Source organism: Pelecanus crispus, chromosome 6 (genome assembly GCF_030463565.1).
Source record: "Pelecanus crispus isolate bPelCri1 chromosome 6, bPelCri1.pri, whole genome shotgun sequence".
Taxonomy (NCBI): domain Eukaryota; kingdom Metazoa; phylum Chordata; class Aves; order Pelecaniformes; family Pelecanidae; genus Pelecanus; species Pelecanus crispus.
This window is the reverse complement of record NC_134648.1, coordinates 31,532,249-31,550,491: the sequence shown is the minus strand read 5'-3', so window position 1 is coordinate 31,550,491 and position 18,243 is coordinate 31,532,249. Positions and strand designations below refer to the sequence as shown.

The window sequence follows — 18,243 nt, the reverse complement described above, 5'->3', positions numbered from 1 at the left end:
CCTTGGCCATCACCGGCGGCGGCGGGGGCCGCCCCGCCGGGTGCTCCCGGCTCCCTCCACCATCCCAGGCAGGCGGGCAGGGAGGGAGGGAGGGAGGGAGGCGGCGGAGGGGAGGAGAGAAAGACGAGGCGGGGGGGGGGGGGGGTGCCCCTGCCGCTCCCGGCCCCCCCCCAGGTGGGCAGGCGACCGCCCGGCGGCTCCCGGCGCGCCTCTGCGGGAGTCTGGGAGCTGCGGGGTGCGCCCTCCCCTTCCCGGGGACGCCCTCCCAACACCCCTACCCTCCCCGGGGCTCCCCTTCCCTTCCCCTCCCCAGGGCGCTCCTTCCCGCCCCCCTCCCCGGGCTGCCCCCTCCCGTCTCCTTCTCGGGGTGAGCTTCGCCCCCCCGGGTTGCGCCCCCCACCCCACCCCGGGGTGCACCCCCGCCGCCGGCCACCCCCTCTCAGCGCATCTTCGCGCCCCCGCCGCCCGCAGCTCAGCCCCGGCCACCCTCCCGCCTTTCCCCAGAGCCCGCACCTCGCCCGGGCTGGCAGAGGCACCCCTCGGCGGGACGCGGCCCGGCAGCAGCAAGAGGAGGAGGAGGCGGAGGAAGGCTGTCCCGGGGGAGCGCTCCCGCACGGAGCAGCCAGCCAAACTTGCTGCCCGGCGCCGCCCGCAGATGCCCCGCTCCCCTCCCCGGTCGCTGGACGCCCGCATTGGGGGCAGAGGGCGACGCTGCCGGGACGGAGCCCTGAGGCTGTGCCGGCCCCTCCGGGCGCAGGCGGTGAGCAACAGCAGCAGCAGCAGCAGCAGCAGCAGCAGCAGCAGCAGCAGCAGCAGCAGCAGCAGCCCCTCGCCCCCACCCCCGGCAGTGGGATTTTCTGCTGCCCCCGGTGCGACAGGAGCGTTGGCGTGGAGCTGCCCCCGCACCCCGGCCCTGCTGCCCACCTTCACCTCCCTTCTCCCGCGGGCGTAGTTGGCAGAGGAAATGGAGGCACCCTGCTGCTCCTGCCCCTTCCTCCCCTCCCTGCTGCCTGAGCCTTTCCTACGGTTTCATCTGCCTCCAGCACGGGTCTCCCCCGCACAACTGCAGCCTCCTGCAAACTCCCTGCACTGTCAATATTTCTTCCTCCCACCTGCATCCTGCGCTCAGAGCATCCAGTCATTATCTGCCCTCCTGCTGACCAGCACCGGTGTACTGCACCATCTTATCTCTGCATGCTTGCTTCACATTTAATTACGCTTTTTGCCTTGTGAGGCTCGACTCATTTGATCCGTTTCTCTCTCTGTGCCCTAGAGCAGTACGTATTTTAAATGCTTCATAAAATCTTGCAAACAGGCAAGCGAGCACACTTGAAGCATCAACCTTCACTTTAATATTCGCACCTCAACTCCTGCCACAACATGCTTGCTGCTTTTCAGGCATGCTGCTCTGGAAAACTCCACTCCAGTTTCAAGGCACTCAGGCTGTGTAAGAGGTTGGTTAGAAGGACCGTAGAGCAGGGAACGGTGCTCGGTGTGTGAATGTAGAGAGAAAAAAGCCCCAAGGCTGGGATTTTGTAGAAATGTTGGGGTCTGCTAAATCTGAATTTCAGGATGTTCATTGCATTGGACAAGTCTTAGGTGATGCCTGGTGGAGAAGACACACCCATTTTTGGAGGTGCAGGATGTCCATGAGAGACAACTGACAAACTCCTTTTGCCTCCCATGGCACTGGATCGCACTGCAGTGCATCTCCTGCCACTGTAGCTACAACCGCATGTGCCTTGTCCTCCCCTGATGACAACTTCTCCTGGCAGGAATGGCATTTGTTTGGCTGCATCCAATATATATGTGCAAAGTAGTCTGTCTTTTGCTCCTGTCAGCCCTGGAGAGGAGCTGCCGGATGCACATAGTGGAAGGCAGTAAAATGCAGGTTTATAAGCCACACGAAAATGCACATTTAAAATACCCCATTTCCTTTCTATAAGCAGCACAATGGGAAATGATCTCTTGGGGATGAGATATAGCCAGCGGATGGGCAGGGAGCGAGTCACATCTGGGACGCGGGAAGGAGCAGTAAAGAACACGTAAGGAGTGCCTGTGACTTACCCACCAAGTTTTATAGGGGAAGAGAGAAATTAAAAACCTGTTCTGCTTGGTCAGCCTGTGCATGTTTGCCTAGATGGTTTCAGTGACCTTATATACACTATAAAACCAGTGTCTGTGGCTGTGCTGTGCTGTGATGGAATGCTGTGGTTAGAGGGGAAATGTGCCAAGCCAGAGAATTGTGCACTGAGAAATCTGGGCTGAATGTTACATTTGTGCCAGATTTTTACTTGTAGGGACTGTTAAAAAGCAACAGTTAAAGGCACAACGAAGGGAGGTAGAAAAAATGGGCTTTGGTGTGCTGCGAGGCAGCTGTGAAGGAGCACCCCCATTCGGTAAGGCACAACGGGGTGACAGTTTTCTGAAGTCAGGGACCCCATTTGTACAGACGGCAGGGAGAGGCTGTGCACTGGAAAGGTGTCAACCAGGCAAGCCAAGCAGCCCCAGAGTAAGAGCATCAAATTGAAAAGCTGAGTCAGACAAGGACAGAAAACAAAGACCTGGCAGAGCTCAGCCTGTCAGATTTGTCTGCCATCCCAGTCCAAATAGTCGCCTCTTTAATAAATATGTCTAATACCCACTGGGCTTTGGGACAGCCCGAACAGCTTCATGAAGGTTTTTAATTTATTTTCATTTCCATGGACACTCTGCTTTTGATATTGAATAACCTGTGATTTATTTAATCTAAACCAATCCTGACTGTTGCTTGGCTCATGGCTGCAAGCAGTCCCAAGGACTGCCTAATTGGCCATTCCACCTTTAAGGGAAGAAGTTGTCTCTGGGGGTACATAGCCCCCAGCTGAATTCAGGCTTTCGATCTGAAAGATACAGGCGTGTACATCTTCCCACCTGCCACGCTGTCAGTGTTCTGCTGGTACCTGAAACCAAGGCATGGGAAAAAGCCTAGAGATGAAGGAGATCTGCAGAAGGGAAAATGAAGGTTGCTATCCCTGAGATGTAAGCTTTGGAAATGTCATCTCTCTCTTGGTGCCTTTATTTCCACCTCTCTAGCTCCAGATTCAAGGTATCAATCTCTGTTATCAAGGTCGTCTTCACAACCTGAAGGAACAGGGGAAAAAAAGGAAGCTTGAATTCCAGAGAGTACTGCAAAATCTATGCAAAGAAGCTCATTTTTTAATTTCAGAAATGCAGAGGATCAGTGTCACTGGTATGAGCTGCCTGAAGGGGCTATTTTTGTTCTTTAGAACCTTTTCCCTCTATTCTAACACAGATTAATTATGAATATTTATGTATATAGCACCAAAACCATGATAAGCAGTTTGCAGGCTGGCTTGCAAAATATGTATACCATATTGCAAAAACTAGCTCTCTCTTCTGGGCTTTGTCCCTGGTCATTCACTCTTTCTAAATGGCTAGCAAAGAACAGAAACAACACGCATTCGTAGTGCTGCTGCCTCCGTTCAGAGCAAAAAGAAACTGGTGCAGTCAGGAACTGCAGTTTGTGTTAGTTTAAAATCAGCCCCCTGTCACTCAGAGCGTGCCTCTGTTAAAACGTTCATAATCCTTTCTCTGAGCTCGGCTGTGCCATTGCACTGATTTAACAGGCCGAATTTTGTCCTGCTCTTTAGTGAGACACAGCATTTGGGCTAAATTTGCAAAGATCTGGTACCGTTTTAAGATATACCTGGGAGCCTGGTGTCTGTCTTTCAGATGAGACAGCTATCAAGATCCCACGCATTTCTGGCCATCAAAACTTGCAGAGCACTTTATTGAAAGAGAAACATTAAGCCTCATGTCCAGGGGAGACTCCTACCAGGGAAATTGCAGTATGATGACTTCAAATTACTTCTCTGCTGCTCCAAAAAATAGCATAAATTAATATATGCTGTTAAGGAACTGCCACATGCTGCCCCAAAGCTGACAGTAATGGAAAAAAGTCTTTCCAACACAGATGGCTGGTTAGTTGACTTATGCAAATAGGCATATTGGAAGAGAGGAGATATTGCTAAATATAAAGTAAGCCATGCTGTCCTACGACTTGTGTGAGCTGCCAAAGAACTATGCAGACTACCCGTAAGGAGCAAGTCCGGTGATTTCAACAGGCTTTCAATCAGGCTTTTCAATCTCAACATAAAAAAAGAAGAGTATTCCTAGTTAATAATAAGCTCTGCTTTTTTTAAATTATAAATTCAAACGTCTATTGGAGTCACAAGTGGCATTTCCTTCACTGTATCTGTTCATGAGCCTGGGTAATCCAAAACATGTCTATTATCTTTTGCAAAGCCTGTGAAGAGAGACCACCGCATTGCTTCAATATTAACGCTTAGTGCAATACTTGTGAATTAAATTGTGGATATAGCAAAAGAGAATCTGTCTGGACCATTCACAAAATGAGCTTTGATATCCTTTTAGTAAGTAAAAAGCTGAAGGGAGACATCAATAATTTATTAGCACTTGGATTACATCCGCCAGTGCTTGCAGTTTGCTGCCTTCTTGGAGGAAAAGAGGACAAAGGCAATATTGGGTCTTAGGTTATAAAGTCTTTGCATGCTGGTGTTGGCGCTGACAAAGGTGCATTTTGATTCTTAGCGTGACAGTCACAGTTCCAGGGACCACGTTGGGATGAAGCACCAACCTGTTGTCATCTGATGCCTTTCCAACTAACAACATGAAATGAGCCGGGTGGTACTGGTACCACCCTGGCACATAGGCACCTCTGGTGTAAACAGCAGGCTTGGTGCCCTGAGAGGCCTGGGCTTTAACAGCCAATGTACAAAATCTCTGGGGACCTGACACGGCTGGAAGGCATGGGTGACACCTGCACAAACATGAGGCCCAAGACAAGGGCCACCTCTAGAGGGGTGAAGTGCTCCTCATTCCTTGTCATCTCCAGCCAGCGTCATCTCCTGGCACTGCTCGTTATTTTCTCTTTATTTCTCAACCCATCTCTACAGTCTAGGCCTTTTGCTTCCATACTGTCTCGCTCCCGTTCTCTTAGATGTCCCTGCCCTGCCTCCTACCATTTCTTTCCTGGTGGCAGTGATGCCTATTCTCAAGCTCTAGGCTTAGTGATGTTATTGCCACTTGCACAGATATGTCAGAATTTGCACTGACATTTGCTCTTTTCTTTCAGAATGAAATGTTGTCCCTTCTCATCTATTCCTCTGGCTTGTGCCTTTCAAATTTGGCACCTGTCTCCTATTTTTACCTTTCTCTTATCTTGCTCCTTCTGATGAGCTATTTCCAACACCTGAACAATCAACACCCCCCACAACTTCTTATTTCCCAGCTTTTTCAATCTTTAAGTCCTGAGAAACTTTTCCTAGTCCTGTCCCTATCACTGTCACCAAGAGCCTCATCTCCCCTTACAGCACTCTCTTGAGTCATTCCCAAGAAGCACTTAGGAATAAGCAAAGGCTATTCCTCTGCTAAATGTATTGGAGCAGAATCCCACCTGTCTGCTGCTTCTTCAAACTGTTGCTCTTCCTTTTTGAGGCTTCTGGTGAGGGAGGACACCTCCAACCTCCACTGACAGAGACAGAACAGATATTGTCCTCTCAGCCCCAGGTAGGACATGAAGGGCCACGGGCAGCATGTGGCTGCTGCTGCTCATGTTGTGCCAAGCCTGAGCTGCTGCACCCTGCTTTTCAGTAGGACTTGGTAGGTCAGCTTAACACTACCCAGGTCCTGTCCACAAACTGCTTTGGAGCAAATGAGGACAAGTCTTTTTACAAATATTGTAAAGGCATCCCAATTTTAATGGGGTGCTATGGACAAGGAATTTGAGCCCCCAGATTCTCTCTCCTCAGCACTGAGGGGCTTTGTCAATCAAAGGGAGTAGCAACAGAAGAATCTGTTCACAACATTTTGTTATCTTAAATAGGAAAGAGAGGTCCTTAGACACAGTGGCTGACCAGAGGAGCAATCCTAGGCTAGGCAAATCACTGGTGGCTCCAAGCACAAAAATATGGCGTGTATGGCTGGAAGAAGAGCAAATTCCCTTAGCAGGAAATACCTAACTATCACAGGTCTTGGCCAACTTCTTTCCCAAGTTAAACTCGGAAGCCCACATCTATCCATTGACCTCCATGGCTCATGACTTCTGATGCAGAACAGCCATCTGGGCAGTGCCACTCCAGAGCCAAGTCGATAATTTGGAGAGTTCCCAACATTTTCCCATGGGAAGAAAGCTGGGCAGTTGCTGCTGCTGTATGTCTCTAGAAGGCAGCCTGCCAGCGCTCAGGGCTGTTGTCCAGTGCCAAACAGACTTTTAAAATGCATGGCCCTCAGTGACAAACTAAAATGAAAAGGTGCACACATACATCCGAGCAATCAATGCTCCCACACGGTGACATTGAGCAAGCACTGGAACGAACTCTGCTGTCTCCCCTGTAACTGGGCTGCTGAAGAAAAGGGCTTTTAAATGTTGGTGTTGCTAGTGGTACCACTTGCCACTAACAGGAGGAGGACTCTCTGCCTGTGAGCTTTCCTCTGGCCACCATCAACTTCCTTGCTCCTGACGCAGGCAACTGTCATGACAGATCACAGTAGCTATAAATACCTCTGAAAATAATACCCCCCCCCCCCCCCCCCCAACACTGAAGAGACCTTGTTGTCAGGCAAATAATGAGCATAAGAGAGTACTCTAGAAAGATGCTTTCACGTCAGCCTGGTAGAGAAGTGTGTACAGATGAAGCTTTCTGATGACTTCACTTCCATCACCAAGTACTACTAGTGAGGGAACAGTCCTGTCCTGGTGCCAGGCATACACCAAACTTCACAAGCAATGAGCCTCTGGAAAAAAAGGGTGCAAGTTCCTACCCTGCGGAAGACTGGCAAAAGCACTTCTTCAGTGTATGAGGTGGCAAAAGAATTCAAAAGTGACTCGGCACTATGTACCAGTGCCACATCTAGGTGCGAGATATCCCATGTGATAACAATACAGTTCTGATAGTTTGCTCAGAATACCCTTCTTCCATGTGTCTCTTCCACCTTGTTGGGCTGTCCTTTTAGACAGTTGTTTCTCATTAGGCTGTTTGTCTCTCCCTTCCCAGAAAGCTAGGTGAATGCAGTGTGTGTTGCTACCTGAGAAGCAGAAATGCACACCACCAGCATGCTCCTCTGGGAACCCACAGCTTTTCATGTCACTCCCAAGGAGATGGGAAACCAGCTCTGGCCTCGCAAGACTCCATGGGCAAATACTCATGAAGACGAGGCACAGCTACCCATCACAGCCCTTTATGTTTTCAAAGATGAAGGCAAAAACCCAACTCCGTGTGACTGCAGTTAGTTCTGCCAGACCACTTAAATCATCAGGACATCATGATCATCACTGTTAAAAACTCTTGGCAGATCTCACAGCATTAGCACAGCTATTTAGAGTTACGTACTTCAGGCTTGGGTCCGCTGGCAGTATGAGCTAGCTGCATGCACCTACACTGAATATTGAGCTCCCTAAAGCGAGCGCATTGCAGAGGCCATGCTTTCCGTTCCCAGGGTGCAAGAGTTGGAGCCCGGGAGAGGTGAGCTTCCCACGGCACTCCTTTCAGTATATATTCTGGCTAGTACAGATGGGATTTGGATAAAGCACGTATGCATCACTCTCATCCTGCTCAGGTGCAGAAATATAAGGTTTTCCCCAAGATACAACAGGAAATAATATGAAGAGAAGAAGGAAACAAATCCTGAATTGCCAACAAAACAGCCAGTTCTTCAGGAGATTTGCCATGGAGGATAATCATCTGAGCATATCCAGTGCTTTGAACTGTCTTAAGTTGCATGAAATATCAGGCTTAGGCACTTTGACAGGCTTCCTTTAAAATCCATGACAGTAGACTTGAATGCATCCACTACATTGCTCAGATTTTGGTAGACAGATCCCACAGAAGCAGCCATGTGAGACACTGTCCTCAGCCCAGAGAAGATGAATTTCAGAAATGTTGCTTTCCTCACTGACCGCAGGGGCAGAGGGTATTGTCAGGCAGGGTCAGCTCAGAGACCATTTTCATTTAAGCCTTCTGTGAAGCAGTGACCACCAATGACGATGCATTCAGCATCTGTGCAAACGCCGATTTTCACCTGCAATACTTTTCAGAGGCAGCATTTGAATGACCTGACTTGAGAAACACATTTGCTTGACTGCCCCTTCTAATTTCCACAGCAGCCTGTTCTCTGGAGTCTCAGCTGTATGGCAGCTCGCTTTTAGCTGGATTTTATTTTGATGCTGTAATGAGGGGAGGAAAACCCAGTGTGATATGGATATGTTATACAGACTGAACGAGAAATATCTTTATTTGCTGAAGATGTGTTATTTCAGGATATTTTCATTTAGTCTGATAAAAATGGCATTTCTATAGAAACAATTGATAAAACAAACAACAAAGGAAATCCCACGCTGTCAAAAGCCAACATAATGTTTGGCAGGTGCATTGCTAGAGATGAGTAAATACTCTGTTGGTTTGGGCTTTTAAAACACAACTCTTCCCCCTCACTTACATGGTTAAATCAATTCACATCGGGCATGGATGCGTGCTTTTTATTGGTGAGCAAGTAGAGGTTTAATTTAAAATATTCCTGCTTCACCTAGTCCCAGGGATGCCCAGCAGCCTTTGCTCTGTGAGGTGTTACCACCAGGGTTCCACGCCAAAAATAGACCAGAACTGCAGAAAAAGCCACCCAAAGCTCTGTGGGTGGATCTCTGAGGATATTCGGACAAACACACCTATCATGTTCTCCCACCGGCAAGAAAGCAGCCATCAATTGCTCACAATCCAGTTTTGCTCTCGTGCACGTGCATTTCTTTAAGAACACGTGTAGATTTTTACTACGACAGAGAGTCCTGATGCACCGTGCATGACACCGCTGTGTGTACATCCCTGCTTTGCTGGTTCAGTGCTGTCACTCTTCCAGCTGGATTCCTGCAGATGTTGGTGTTGACGTGCAGTGCAACCACTCCTTTGAGGCATGATGTATTACCATTCCTTCTGAGTTCAATGCTTAGTCCTTTGTAGAGTGAACCTCTAGCACAGGTGACAATTTACTACTGAACATTTTGTCCTGCCAGACTCAACTCTTTTTTACAAGGGAACACAAGTAAGGACTTGTATCTTGGACCTATTCCATATTATCATCTGTTCTCCCTTCCCAAGCAGACTTGCGTGCTGCCCACCATGCTGCTCTCCAGCTACTCTGTTCTCGACTTCAGTTTCTGTCTTCTGGCAACAAACCACTAGGACTATCTGTCTCCTTGGTCATCTGCTTCTTAGACAACATTTATTATCTCTGCAACACACATAATACTATTGTGTTTATGGATTTACCCTTTCTGATCCCACCAAGGCCACTGCCATACTGTCCTTGTCACTCTGATCCCTTCCCTTTTATAATCCAGTGAGAAAGCCTTTGGCTGAGGGCTCTCATGCTTCTCTCTGCTTTGGAAGACCAAAACCATGCTCCAGAAAGTCAGGTCAAACTATTTGCTTGTGGCAAGCTAGAAGAAGGGGATGAGGGACAATATCAGGGATTGTGACAAGGCTGATGACCTTTTAAAATCTCATAAAATAGCTCTCCTTATGTGAGAAATGTTTGAGTTCACCTCCAATGACTCTTAGAGATGCTCTGGCGGGAATTTCTTTGCTAGAATAGCTTAGCAGATTCAAGCAAGTGTGTTGGTGCTTATAATTTATAGGATAAATATGAAGATGCACAAGCATGATTTATTGATAGAGCACAAGCTATATATAGTGCCTTTAACTGTATTATTAAAACTTAAGGTAAATAATTAATGGAATAAAGAAAAGATACATAAAACTCTGGCAGTTTTGATGGGAAGCATTCCTGTTCTGCAGTAATTAAAATTGAATATATTCTGAGTATATTTATATATCTTTCTGACAAAAAAAGATTATTTGCCCACTTCACATGCATGCTAAGAGACACTGTGTGTGGCCACAGAACCTGTGCAGTCAGTGTGAGAGAAATCAGGGAGGAAAAATGCTTATGGCTATCAGGCTTGAATGCCACTCTGTGCTCAGGATAGGATTACTTTCTGTGGGCATTGACCAGTTCTGTCTGGTTGACCCTCAGATTAATTTCAGATTAGATATAACTCAAATAACACGTGTTAGTTTTGCTAAGTTCAATGCTGACCATTCACATGAGAAGTACTACAGAAAGGTACAGGCTTACTTCAGCAGAAAGCAAGAGACAAAGTTAACATTTTTTATGATTAGAATCAGAGGACTACTCAAGCAAAGCAAAATTCAGGTAGCAATTGGTTGTGTCTCCACAGGCACCTCTCCTGGGTTTAAGAGGAAAAGATGATGGGTGGACCACCCCGAAGAACCATAACTCAAACAGGCCCTTTCATGATTCAGGCCATCTAGTTTACTGAATTGATTCAGTTAAAGACACACAGGGTCAAATATCCTGTAACACCTTTCGGGTATCTTTTTTCACTGGATGATTATTTCCATACTAACAACACTAGTAAGGTCAAAGTGACCTCACAACTAGTTATTAAATTCCCTGGAATCAGAACAGCTCAAACTCATAAGCGGTTGTCAGACAGTCTAAACAGTCCCAACACTTAAGCTAAACACATTCCAATGCAACCAGTGCCAAGGCCTCCCTGCCTTATTGTCCAGGTAAAAGAACCCAAATGTCTTCATCAGGGTCCACAGAAAATCATTCCTAAGTTCAGCACCAGCAAAACCTTGGAGTGCAAAAGGTCTTCTATTCACACCAGTGCACCTGCCAAACCCTTTTGTAAAATCAATGGTGCTCTCTTGTCCAATCTGAAGAGGAACGGTGCAATAAGCTAAAATCCTAGTTTCACCTTTTGCCTCAAGCAGAAGCATAATCCATTAATTTCAATAGATTTTGGAGCAGTCCTACACGATCAACAGAGTCCCAGAGCCACCAGCAATGTCGGGTGGTTCCACAGAGAAAGTAGAAACTGCTGCTCTTGAGGTTTAACTCCAAGAAACCTGAACAATTATTTCAAAGTGTTTCTCGCATCCCAAAACAGCAGAAACTGGGAATGACAAAATTAAGTGGCAGATGGTGGTGGTAGGGTAACAGTTGATTTCAGTGAAATGGAGAATTGGACGTCACATTTCTCAGCAGTCACTGCTATTAGTGAACTAGGTTTGCCTTTAACTTGATTCCAGTTCCTTCAGGGAGTGCAAAGCAGAGCTCCACCAGCTGACAAACTGCAGTCTGGCAGGGCAGCATCAGAGGAGCACTCCAGACACTCTTGAGGCTCTCTTCTGAGAATCTCCAAATGTAATTAAGAGCAGCTCTATTTATTCCTCCTGCTAGGGGCACCTATAAGCACCAGATGTAACAGTAGTAGCTGCTCAAACACCTGCACCAGAATCAGGTGGTAGAAAAATGTCTGCTCGTAAGGTTAGAATCAGGATCAGTCTTGGCTACTTAAGTCAGTTGGTCTAATGGGACATCAAGTGATTTTGGTGGTTCCTACTTCAAGAAGGAATATATAAAGAAGAAAATATAAAATAGCACAGTTGTCAACTTCATGGTCTCAGGAACACGGTTGCTCATCAGAAGATGCACAGCTGAGGGAAACGTTTTCAGCCCAGCATTTTCATTGAGAATTTCTATTTTATATGGTTTGTCACAGCACTGGTTCCCTGCCACTGTGGTTAAGACTGGCTGTCTGTTGACAGGATGAAGGTTTATATTAATTTCTACAAATTTAAGTGCTTTCAATGCTCATAACAAATAAAACTTGTTTCTGGCTGTAATTTTGCACTAATATCATAGCTTTCTGAAGCGATAAAAAGAAGTGAGATTCAGTAGGTAAGAATATGCTGCATTTCTTACAGCATTAGGGCACCTGTGGTGACTTTCCCAAACAGCGAGCCCACCTGCTCCAGTCCAAGCTCTTTTACTCTGTCTGTACTCATGCCCACAGAATTCATCTGCCAGGTAGAAGGGCTGAAAGGCAACCAAGCACTGAAACTAATGACCAATATTAAAATCAATGCTTCTCAAGTTATGACAGCTTTCCAGTATTTAATAAAGCTTAGCATATATAATAAATGAATACTCAGACGTGAATAATAAATTGCAGTATGTTTATACAGCTTTATGTATCTGCTCTCCTGAAATAATGCCAGTGTCAGGCACATCAACACGCTCTAATGAAAAGGCACAGATCATACATTTACATAAACGGATTTCTGTATGTGCAGGGACACGGTGTTGGATGCAAGGGCCCTAAATCCAGCGCAAACGCCAGGAAGAACCTGCACTTGGACCGCACAAGCCAAGAGCGAACTTGGGAGGTAGTTCAGCAGCGAGACTTTCTTTCAAGAGCACTCAGCCGCCCATAGAAGCGGGCAGCCTCCCCACACCTTCTCGCCGGCCAACGGGGGAGGCGGCACGGGACCGGGCCTGCTGTGCCACTCCACGTACCCACCCCACGGCGAAACCACCGGGGAACGGCGGGCCTAACCTCCTGATGGGAGGGAAAATGGCGCCGCTCCACCCCCGCCAGCCGAGAGGTGGTGGCGAGCGCGGGCGGAAGTGACGCCTTGCCGGGCGGAAGTAGCTGCCGCAGGGCAGGGCGGAAGTGCTGGCGGTGAGCGGCGCGGGCCGGGCGCAGGTGAGCCGTGGCACGAGCGGTGGGGGCCGCGGGGCCTTCCCCTCCGTGGGGTGCGGGGTCCCCGGGGCGCCGGTGGGGGCAGGCCGGGCCGGGTCTCTCTTGGGGCAGCCAGCGGGGCCCCGGGGCTTCGCCTTTACTGCAACGTGAAGAGGAGCGCGGCTGCAGGCGCCGTGAGGCCTCCGGGGCAGCGGCCGTGCCCCCCGGGCGCTCTCTGCTGCGGAGCCGTGTTTCGCCGGGTTCCTCCCGCAAGCAGTTCCCCGTCAGGGAGAGGCCTCGCCAGGCCTCCGGGCCTAGCCGACGTCTGCGTTTTTAAGATTTCGATTCAGACTCGCTTAGGGAAAGCCTGTGAGGGCTGTGAATGCGGTGGGAGCGCTGGGACGCATCAGCTCGTTAGTTTGTTAATAGCAGCTTGTCGCTTTTAATTTTATTTTGTGCCATGGTGGTGCCTGTTTATTGCAGAGACTCTTCAGGCAAGCTGGGGACAGCAGCGTTTCTGGAGGCAAAGTGCTGTATGCATGAACACAATATGCTCCTGACAGGCAAAGTAACAGTCACTGAGTCTTATGTGAACAGCGTGAGATGTGGAGCCTCTTTGAGGAGACATTCTTGCAGCTTTTGACTGGGGTTTTCCTTCTGGGAGGAGGCTATTTATAGGTATTTGCCTCCTCTGTAACAGATAAAAGTTGCTGCCTGTCTTGTCAAGCCTAGATGTCTTAGACTGTCGGTCATTACAGTATCGTGTGCATAAAGTGTTTTCGGGACAGAGCAGAGCATGCACGTCACCATTTTGCAAAGTAGCCAAGAACCCTGAGTGAGGCTTTCATTGACCACTCATCTGGAGTGGAGAAGTTGTACCTTTCCATTGACTGCTGAGCTGCCTTGGAGAGGCTGAGATGTGACTCTCTGCTTCTCCTTTTAATTCCTTACCTCAACCAACAAGGTCTGAAGAAATATGTTAATTTGAGGCACTGATTGTGACAGCGGGACCTTGTATTCTTCTTTGACCCAAATCTGATAACTTTAGCAACAGAATGCAAAGTTGTAGACTTGAGGGTGGGGAAAAAATGACAGGGTTCAGAAATCAGTAGGAGTCAGAGGGGATTATTTGCTTTCACATGTACTTGCTACCTCTTCTCTTTTAACTGTGTCTAGTTCGTGGCTGCTGTTGTGATGTAAGTGGCTCCCTTGGGCTGTAGGGCTCTGCTGCTGCTGCAGAAAAATGCATTGTTAAGTGCAGGTGAGCTAGAATAAAATAAAAATCCTAATGGTATTGGATTATATCAAGTAACTATATTTTTTTGTAGCCTGCTGGCACCTGTAAAAACCTTGGACAGGAGTGGAGTGGTATGTTGATCAAACAAAAGCTGTGCCTGGTTCTTATGTTGTTTTATGTCCGCTGAGAGTAGCGGCAGAGGTTGCTCAGAAGCTTAAATGCTGCTTCTGGAAAGCATTGGAAGAATATTATAGAACTCGGATTCTTTTTAAAGTAAATGCCATTCTCTGTGATACACTGGTGCTGCATTAATTGGTGATTAGGATCCCTTATTGTCCTAACTGGTCTTCCTTCTCAGGCTTACACTTGAGCTGAAGTTGGTTAATCCAGAAGTGTATCTTGGCACTTGAAGCAGTCTGTGGCTTTATTGCCTTCTCTGCTGTTGTGTCTTCTTTTAGTCTGACTTAGACTGCTGGTCCCAGCTGCATTTGCAAGACTTCTGCAGCACTGATGCGCTTTTCAAATGGTATCCACAGAAAGTCCACAGCATGACAGAAAACTATTTATTGAGACTTTTAGTGCAGACGGGGGATACAACAGCAGATGATAGCATATTCAGATAATAGTCACTATGTTCTGGTGTGTGTAGGTGCTCATGGTCCTTTGACACTATTTCTGATCCCTTACATGCATTCCTAGGACAATATCCTCAGCAGGTTGTATATGTCAGCTAGATCGTGGTCCCTTGAGGCAAACAGTTTGTGTGTGGTTAGCTTTTAAGTAGCCAGTTGCAAGACTGGAGATAACAAGACCATAGGATGCTGGGGCTAGTGCTGATCATCAGTAGTGTGTTACTTTTCTTGCATGTTTCTCTGAGCACTGATGGATAAGAATTACTCCTTATGATGGCCAGGTGAGTGTTGCTAATGTGCTTAGATGGCTTCCAGAGGGCATGGAAAAAGGTACCATTAGAAATAAAACTATTTTTACTGCATTCTCTCTGTCTGCAAGTGCCATGTATAGATATATGTATATAAGCAATTTCTAGCTCATTGGACTGCAGAAGGACCAAGTCGAAGGCCTTGGTTGTATTAAATTTCTAGACCCAGTTAGAACATGGAAAGAACACATTTAAAGCTTTTATCTATTTTTGCACCATACTAATGCCCACTTCTTTGTTATCATCTTGTAGCTCTCTACATTTGGACAGCCTCTATATCCATATGGAGGAAGGAGTGACTTTGAGGAAATGGTTCCTGGAACAACATCTAGCCTCTTTAGACAATGGCTGCATAGTTGGCTTCTTGTGCCTGACAATTCCCTAGGCAAATGAAGGCAGTTTCAAGGCCCCGCTATATTTTCGATTAACAATTTTAATATGCAGAGACTCAGACAAGTGTGTGTACGTCCCTGTGTAGAAGAGGCTTATTGCAAAAAGATTAGCAGCACACTTTACTTATAACCGGGTGTTTTGTCTCTATTAATCCTAGCATCATCCTTATTTGGGCTTTGAAGCCTGTGATGATAGGGCATGAAACACGTGGCTTCTGTTGCATGTGGCGCTACTTATGCATATCAAAGAGGGACCTATCAATTGAACTATGACTACTAGAGCTCCTGTTGTGGCAGAAAGCTCCATAAATAAACAGCAAGTAGGTGTGTGCTTATGCTACGAGTGCACAAAAAAGGAGCTGTCTGCAGAAGTTCCAATTTTTGCTGTGCAATTGCAAGGGAACTGGGCTGCAAGGGAGTGTTTCTGTATTCTCAGCATCAGTCAGTACTGCAATGACATCCCAGATGTTTTTGTGTTAAGTCATCCTCCAACAGCAGCAAGGCAGCATAGCAGGGTGCTCCCTTCCCTTCCTGCCCTGAAGTAGCCTTTGCTAGTGGCCATGTTCCACAGATGTCCTTGACAGCATTGGCAGAGAAGTCAGGCATTTTCCCTGTGTGCTGCGAGAGGGTTTTACTGTTCAGGGGGTACAGGGAAGTTCCCTTTGCTGCTGCTTGTGGCATATGTAGGCTTGGTGTAAATGGAAGTTGTTGTTCTGGGACTCTTGAGCTGACAGCTTTCATTAAGGCCAGTGTTTTGAGACGTTTGAAATAGAGCAACTAACTCATGATGCTGGCATCGGATGAAGAGATCTGGTTCCTCAGTCATGAAGTGCTGAAATGAATGGAATCCCTGGAAACCTTGAAACCTCTGAAAATCTACTTTGTTTTGGTACACAAAACTCTTAAGTCTGAATGCTTTTGGTCCAGCTTTTGCACAAAATGAGGGGCAGGAAAAAGAATTTCAGCGAGTCTTACATGGTTGGTGGTTTTACACTAAGGCCTTGATTTTAAAAAAACGACCACCAAAAGTAAAACTCGCTGGACCTCTTCATGCTCTTGGAACTAGCAGCATCACATCTAACCAACCTTGGTCAAGAATGAAATCCCTGAAAATGGTATAAATGTTCCAAATGTAGGTCATAAATACTGCATGAGGTCATTCTCATGTCTGTTAGCATCCTTCCCACAAGTTATCTGCCCACATATTTTACAATAAAGTATGATAATAGCATAAGACACAACATTGACTTCAGGGCAGTGGCTGTGCCTGCGCAATGATTGAACTTTGTCGTGGTCTGAGATTAAGACAGAGATACACTTCCAACTTTGCATTTTCTCATGCATACAGCCTATCCATATGGCAGATAACTGTAGTTTTAAAAATCCATATCCGCTTTCCTTTCCAACTTCGCTATAAATCATCACTGAGTCCTGAGGGGCTCTTAAAAATGGAAGGGATCAAATACGTACAAAATATTTCAACATACGAAGTGTGGGAGGGTGTCAAGTCTGTAGCATTAGTGCTGATCAGTGATTCAATTAGTGTGAAATGTGTTTGCAAACACTTTATTTGCTGCCTGCAAGAAATGGATTGACAGTCCCAAGCTCTGGGAATAGGAGGCGAGGAGTAATACTCACAAATATTTTCATGGTCAGTAGATGGGAGGTGGAATAGTTGCCTTCCTGGTAAGTTCTCATAGGTACAGAGGTAAAAGTCTTTATAAATATCGCCCTTGGCTTTCAACCCAAAACTGGCCTGGGCAGTGAATAAAAATTCTTGGAAATAGCATGGCTTCTGCCAATAAGAGGGCAGTGAAAGAGTGAGAGAGAACTAAAGCAGGAGGACTAGGTAAGGAAGAAAAACTTTTTTTCACTTGGGTGATTTGAATGAGAAGAGCAAACAGAGTCAGTGAGAGTGAGCACGTTGTCCAAGTCTACATAGACAGGCTCTTGCACCCTGACAGGGTTGCTAATGCCAGGATCCTGAGAAGACCGTGTGCTGGAGGTGGGAGGTTTGCATGATGCTGTGCCACTGATGTTCTTGGTTGGTGTTGATACCAGAGCAAGTCAAATCTGTTGTCTTGGACGAGGTGCTTCTGTGGCTTTGCAAGTCCAAGGCCGTGGTTTTGGCATTCTGGCAGCGATACACTTGTTGGCTGTTTCTTTGCTGGATGGATGCCATTCTGCTGCCAGCTGGTTGGTAGACCAGGTGTTGGCTTGTCTTGTAGCATATTGTTCGGCAATGAAGAACAAGTTAAACAGTTTGTCTGGGACTCTGGTACAATTAATTGTGTCCTGGGGTGATCCTGAAGTAGGGCGGCTGCGTATATACAGGAACAGCAGCGTGGGACAAAAATGAATAGTTTTTCTTTGCTGTCTCCATCCTCTCCCCAGGAAATCCAGTTCTGTAACCAGTTTTCCATGTCTTCAATAGGTTCCATGTGAACAGCACACAGGGCTGGACTGCAAGAGCAAGAAAGCAGGATGTTGTCAAGACCAAAGCCTGGGGAGTCTGAGGCAGACCTGCTGCACTTTCAAAACCAGTTCCTGGCAGCCAGAGCTTCACCTGCAGTGAAGATTGTGAAGAAAGCAGACAAGAGGAAGGGGAAGGAAGGGAGCACAGATGCTGAGAGACCCCCACTGCAGGACTGCAAGGATGTAGTCATGTTGGATGGTAATTTCCCTTGTGGAGTTCTTTGAATTACTAGGTTTCTCTGTATCTTTCAGTGCTCGCTCTTTCCTCAGTGCCTGCCCTTTCACCTCCTTCTCAACCCAGTGTTGCTTTTTCACTGCATATGTGTCCTCCTTCCGGTATTGTTTGTTCGTAGCCTCGTTGGAAAGTGTGCTGTCTGATATTACTAGCATCCAGTAGAACCACCTTTCCAACACATTGCCTTTGTCTACGTTTATCAGCTGTCTGGTACCTTGCCAGCCTCAATGCAAGAGGTGTTTTCTGTGACTTGTACCCATTGGATACTCAGTGCTTGTTTTGCCATCTATCCAGACTCTGTTCTCAGTGTCTTTGAGGTTTAGCTCTCCTAAC

General features: G+C 47.1%; 1 protein-coding gene across 2 annotated transcripts in view; it reads left to right on the top strand.

Moving 5' to 3' along the window:
• Positions 1 to 12,617: 12,617 nt before the first annotated feature.
• Positions 12,618 to 18,243, top strand: part of RPAP1 (RNA polymerase II associated protein 1) — a 43,881-nt gene continuing 38,255 nt past the window's right edge. For both annotated transcript variants that reach the window (XM_075712040.1, XM_075712039.1), the window contains exons 1-2: positions 12,618 to 12,655; positions 17,635 to 17,874. In XM_075712040.1, the coding sequence (XP_075568155.1) occupies positions 17,685 to 17,874 (190 nt within the window). In that variant the 5' untranslated portion in view covers positions 12,618 to 12,655; positions 17,635 to 17,684. The remainder of the gene's footprint in view (positions 12,656 to 17,634; positions 17,875 to 18,243) is intronic.